The sequence below is a fragment of the Euleptes europaea genome, chromosome 1 (assembly GCF_029931775.1).
Source record: "Euleptes europaea isolate rEulEur1 chromosome 1, rEulEur1.hap1, whole genome shotgun sequence".
In the NCBI taxonomy this organism is placed as follows: domain Eukaryota; kingdom Metazoa; phylum Chordata; class Lepidosauria; order Squamata; family Sphaerodactylidae; genus Euleptes; species Euleptes europaea.
Window position 1 is genome coordinate 85,839,345 of NC_079312.1, and position 6,407 is coordinate 85,845,751.

General features: G+C 44.5%; 1 protein-coding gene across 1 annotated transcript in view; it reads left to right on the forward strand.

The window, feature by feature from the left end:
- ATOX1 (antioxidant 1 copper chaperone) overlaps positions 1 to 177 on the forward strand; it is a 250,087-nt gene extending 249,910 nt beyond the window's left edge. The window contains exon 3 of the mRNA XM_056866918.1: positions 13 to 177. Coding sequence (XP_056722896.1) covers positions 13 to 137 — 125 coding nt within the window. The 3' untranslated portion in view covers positions 138 to 177. The remainder of the gene's footprint in view (positions 1 to 12) is intronic.
- Positions 178 to 6,407: the final 6,230 nt, after the last annotated feature.

The following is a 6,407-nucleotide window of genomic DNA, read 5'->3' on the forward strand; positions in this document are numbered from 1 at the left end:
TTCTTTGTCTAGCTGTACAGTTTGATATTGATCTACCCAACAAGAAAGTGACTATAGAATCAGAACACAGCACTGATACCTTGTTGGAAACACTGAAGAAAACTGGGAAAAATACCTCCTACCTTGGAGAAAAGTAACTGCATAGGATGGCTTGTCTGGTGGAGCTGCTGGGTTGCAGGAAAGGTGAGTGTATATCTTCTAGGAAACACCGAGGGTACAACTACGTAATGCATGGGAAAGGGCCATGGCTCGTTGACAGAGCATCTGCTTGTCATGCAGAAGGTCCCTGGTTCAATCCACAACAACTGCAACTTTAAAAAGGATCAGGTAGTATGTGACGTGATAGACTCCTGCCTGAAACCCTGGAGAGTGACTGCCAGTCAGAGTAGACCATACTGACTTTGATAGACCAGCGGTCTGACTCACTATAGGGCAGCTTCATGTGTTCATACAGTTATGTGAAAACAGCAGCCTTATGTCTCCCTCATCTCTTGTCCTCTAATAAAATGTAATAAAATAAGCTCATGATGTGATGTCGTCATCTTTGTTGGCTAAAGTGAAGGGTCACAGATGACATGCCTTTTTTAAACTACATGCTATCAAGAGGCATTTTCCATACAATGTAGTTCTGCATATTTTAGAAGAAGATGAAACGGCTGGTTAATGTAAAAGGAGTGGGAACAATTTAATTCCTCCCGAACAAGCCACTCAGCAAGACCTAACAGGCTGTAGATGTGCAGAACCAGCTGGTGGGTCAGGCTGTGGAATTATGCATGAAGCATCTATTTATCCCAACTGTGGACATGTATGTAGAAGTCTGTAGCAGTATAGGTTTTAAGAGATTTGGCAGCAGTATTGTTGAAGTACCTCCAACACTTTTATTTTTACCCAGTAAAAATGGCCTTGGAGATTTCTCTAGCGCTTCAGGGACTACTTGGAAACACCATTAAGAGTGTAGCAACATAAGCCACAACTGCAGTAGCTGTGTGCACATCTTGGTGTAGTGATTGCCAGGGGCCTCTGTGGCATCCTCTGCCTTCAGCTTTTCTATTGCAGTGTCAAGAAGAAGAAAAGTTGTTTTTTATACCCCACTTTCGTACCTTAAGGAGTCTCAAGGTAGCTTACAATCACCTTCCCTTCCTCTCCCAACAACAGGCAGGTGAGGTAGGTGGGTTTGAGAGTTCTAAGAGAACTGTGACTGGCTCAAGGTCATCCAGCAGGCTTCTTGTGGAGGAGTGAGGAAAGCCTGTTCTCCAGAATGGAGTCTGCCGCTTTTAACCACTACACCATGCTGGCTTACAGGGTTGCCTTTTAATTATATGAAAGAATAGGATTGGGTAGTAAGTGATGTGAAAGACCCCAATCTGAGATCCTGGAAAACTACTGCCAATCAGTGTAGACCACCATTAACAGCTGAAATGGTGGCATGGGCCGGAATGGTCTTTGATTGTAGCTAAGTGGGACACACCCCATGACATCACCAGTGCCTGTGACATCACTTACCTGGGAGTATGCCCCGCTGAATGAAATGGGACATATGCACGAGTAAACGTGCATCAGGTTGCATCAGGAACCTATTTACAGGCGCTCAGCTCCTCCTCCCCACACGCAGCACAGACTGCACCACTAGAGAAAGAGAATGGTGGGAAAGGATGCAGGGAGTGCCAGCTGCTTCCTCCAAGACCACCCCGAAGCATGAGGAAAGATTGTCCACTGTTGCCACTGTCCTCCCCGTGTCACCTCCCCCCCAAGTCTCTTGAGATGACCTTGGGGGGAGGCATCTAGTGGGCCAGTTGTCTCTTCCTCTCCTGCCTTCTTTTCCCATAGTGCAGACCAGCTGCTACCACTGGGAAGAAAGGACTGGACTGAGGGTTGCCTCCCCAACACTCCTCAGGCAACCAGCTAGCACACCTGTCATACTATCCTCTCTGTGTGCTCTTCTCACCCAGTAGCAAGGTCTGGGAGAAGGCAGCTTTCCACAGAAGACTCCTACATGTTTATTCAGAAGTAAGTTGCATTTTATTTAATGAGTTCTCCTCCCAGGTACGTATTTGTAGGGTTGCAGCCTTAGTTTCTTTCCTTTCCTTAGATCTAAATTCCTCAGATTCCTCCCCACCCCCCAGCACCTGGGAAGCTTCTCCAGCGTCCCTGCTGGGATGCAGAAGTTGATAGTGGGCGGGGGGGGGGGGGGGCTCAGAAAGCTGACTTTCAACTAGAAACCAGAGGCTTGAGCTGCACAGCAGGGGACAGCGAAGCCATGAATTGTGCTCATAATAACTTTGCTAGACCAGTGGTCTGTCTGAGTACGTGTTCACATCAATCAGCGTTCAAATCCATATGTAGCCATTAAACTCACTGGATGACCTTGGATTAGTTACTCTCTCAGCCTGGCCTTCCCTCTCAGGATGGTGTGGAGAGAAAATGGAAGGGAGAACCGTGTATGCTGCCTTGTGTTCTTTGGTGGAACAGTGACAAAAAGATAGGATTTGGTTCAGGAGAATGGCCTACGTTCTGCTCCTTGTGTGCTATGAAGACATAAGCCACACCATAAAGTGAATTGGGAACAGCTGAAGAACAGCAGGAAGTGAGAAGCTGCACTGAAGAAAGTAGCCTTGCTAGTTTTGTAGTATTCAGAAAAATAGAGTGCATAGTTGACGGGCCATAGACCTGTATGTATTTACTACTGTAAATACCTCAGGCTAAACTAACTCAGGTCCTGCACCAAGAAAAATTAGATTCCCAAACATATGCATGTAAATGAATCTAATTGCATATATTTGTGTATTTGGCAAACTTTGTTCTTGTTAGTCTCGAGGAAAGGAACCTTGCAAGGTGCTGGAGCCCCACCTACTTACCAATTCTCAACACTGCCCACTTCTCTGTGTTTACCAAGCATTGCTCAGACACTTTCAAGAGCTTATATTCTGCCCTCCCGTTTGGACCAGGACTTAGCCACAGTTATAGTGAGAGAACTATCCTATCTTAACAAAACCTGTGGTTACCTGCCCATTACAGGTGTTAACTAGTTTAGCATAACTAGTGAATGTTGAAGTCTCTGTTTTTTTCTGGACTAGATTTGAATTTTGCGTAATTAAATTTTATACTGTATGGCCTGCTTCTCATGACCCCTTGAGCCTTGTAGTATCTGAAGAAGGTGGGCTCTAGTCCACAAAATCTTCAACAGAAATAAAATTGTGTTAGTCTTCAAGATGCCAGAAGACCTGTTTATTTTCATGAGCTAAAAACTTACTTTGAACAAGCTAGCTTGCTCAGAAATGCAGGGGAAGTGAACTCTGCCCCAGAAACCAATGTCTGTGTTTGATCAGAAGGGCAGCATACTCGCAGCCCTGGTTTTAGTTCCAAACTCCAAAGTAGTTTTTGGAGCTTTCGGACTGTAAAACTGCAATGGCCATAATCAAAGAGCAGCTGCTCTGGCTGATACATCCCACCTGAACTCCTGCTTAAGAACATAAGAGCATAAGAAAGGCCCTGCTGGATCAGACCAAGGCCCATCAAGTCCTGCAGTCTGTTCACACAGTGGCCAACCAGGTGCCTCTAGGAAGCCCCCAAACAAGATGACTGCAGCAGCATCCTGCCTGTGTTCCATGGCACCTAATATAATTGGCATGTTCCTCTGATATGGGAGAGAATAGGTATGCATCATTAGTATCTGTTTTGACTAATAGCCATGGATAGCCCTATCCTCCATGTCCACTCCCCTCTTAAAGCCTTCCAAGCTGGCTTCATTGGAGGGGTGTCTGAAAGTCATTTTATTTTTCTTGTATATGGAATCTCGATTACTAATTTCATTTATTTCATTTAAAGTCTGCCTTTTCTCACTGAGACTCAAGGCAGATTACAAAATACAAAAATCAATTCAAACAGCACAGACCTCCAGTAAACAATGCAGTAGGACTGGGATTACTGATTTGAAAAACAATGCAAAAAAATGATCTAAGGAATAATATACCGAAATGCTAAAAGTGGATTGCAAAGGTAAAAGATGGTACAGTAAAAGGAAGGGGATATATACAATAAACATTGCAATAGACTACAGTATTATCCCTTAAAGTGTAGCCTCCCAAGCTGTTCCATTATACTATAGCTCTCCTAAACACTTCTGTTCTGCACATTCTGTGAAACAGAAGTAAGACCTTTGGGACCTCCTCAGGCAGGCTTGTTCCACAAGGTGAGGGCCACAACAGGGAATCCATGTGAATGGGCAGTTGTTGATCTTGCCTGTTTGCAGGGTGGCACCTCCAGAAGCCTTTGCTCATATGAGTAAAACTGTCATGGCAGAGCATAGCAAGAGAGGCAAGTATGTGGGCCCAAAGCCATTAAGGGTTGTGTAGATGATAACCAGAATCTTGAATAGAACCCAGTAACTGATAGGCAACCCAATGCAGGATGGATGTGACATGCATGTTCTGCCTGGCTCCTGAGAGCAACTGAGCTGCGGCATTCTGCACCAAATGGAGCTTCCAAGTTGTCTTCAAGGGCAGACCTACGTAGACTGCATTGCAGTTGTCTAGTCTTGAGGTAAACATAGTGTAGATTCACGTGGCCAGCTCAGCTGTGACAAGGAAGGGGGCCATCTTCCAGGCTAAAAGAAGCTGGAGGAATGCATTTTGTGCAGCTGCATTAACTTGCTTCTCCAGCAATAATGCTGGAGTATAAACCCAAGGCTCTTAACTGAGTCACTGTGTGTCAGCTGGACCCTGTCAAAAGAGGGAAATACAGTGTCCTCAGCCATTCCAACCAGCATTACCTCTGGCCTGTCAGGGTGCTGTGCCTGAGAAAATAAATATGTGCTGTCCCACTTGCTTTCCAAATAAACCTCCAGATCGCTGCCCTGCCCATACAAACACACTATATCCTGCTCCATCTTTGTGCCATTTCTAAAGGGGCTCGTGCACTCCCATAGCCCTTAACAAGCAGTTCTAATAACACCCCAAAAGGCGGGCTTCTCCCCATATAGCAGAACCGGTGACTGTCTTAGTGCAGAGAACAATGTTGATGCTGGAAGCTGATCGTTGAATCCTGTACTTTTCTATTTCTAAAAAGCACAGGTTCTGACAGAAGAAAATTGATCAATAACCTAAACAGTGGGCTTCAAAGGTATCTGTGGAGGGTCTTTGTTATTATCCCCACTGTAAAGTTAGAAATGAGGGCAAACCCATTCTTCTCTGTCTCTTTCTCTCTGTGCATTGCGCACTGTTTATGGAACCTCCTGTGTGAGTCACAAAGTTGCATTGTAAGAAACTAACGTTTGCAGTTTACAGACCAGTCTGCTTACAGAATTCTGTTATTAGAACTGTTAAGAGATATGGGAGTGAGGAAGCCTGTTCCACTGAGGAACCACTCTTAACTGTTAGGAAGTTCTTCCTGATGTTTAGCCGAAAACTCTTTTGATTTAATTTCTGTCCGACCTTCTGGGGCAACAGAAAACAACTCTGCATCCTCCTTTATGACAGCCCTTCAAATACTTGAAGATGGCTATCATCTCACCGCTCAGTTGTCTCCTCTTCGGGCTAAACATACCCAGCTCCTCCAACCTTTCTTCATAGGACTTGGTCTCCAGACCCCTCACCATCTTTGTTGCCTCTCTGTGGACACATTCCAGCTTGTCAACCTCCTTCTTAAACTGTAGTGCTCAAAACTGAACACAGTACTCCAAGTGAGGTCTAATCAGAGCAGAGTAAAGCAATACCATCGTTTCGCGTGATCTGGACATTATACTTCTGTTGATACAGCACAAAATCGCATTTCCCTGTTTAGCTACCGCATCACACTGCTGACTCATGTTAGTATATGGTCTACTAAGACACCTGGATCATTTTCACATGCACTACTGCCAGGGCAAGTCTCCCCCATCCTATAATTATGCATTTGATTTTTCCTACCTAAATGCAGAACTTTACATTTATCTCTGCTGAAATTGATTTTGTTAGTTTTAGCCCAGTTTTCCAGCCTATCAAGATCATCCTGTATCTTGATTCTGCTTTCTATTGTATTTACTACTACTCCCAATTTAGTATCCTCTGCAGATTTAATGAGTATCCCTTCTATTCCTTCATTCAATTCATTTATAAAGATGTTGAACAAAACAGTGCCCAGGACCAATCCCCAAGGCACTCCACTTGTCACTCCTTTCCAAGAGAATGAGGAACCATTTACAAGCACTCTTTGGGTGTGATCAATCTACCAGTTACAAATCCACCTAACTGTAGTAGGAGCCAAACCACCAACTTGTTAACAAGGATATCATGTGTAACCTTATCAAACGTCTTACTGACATCAAGATAAACTATTTCTACGGCATTCCCATGATCCAACGGTAACTCTCTCAAAGAAAGGAGATAAGGTTAGTCTGACATGACTTGTCCTTGAGGAACCTGTGCTGGCTT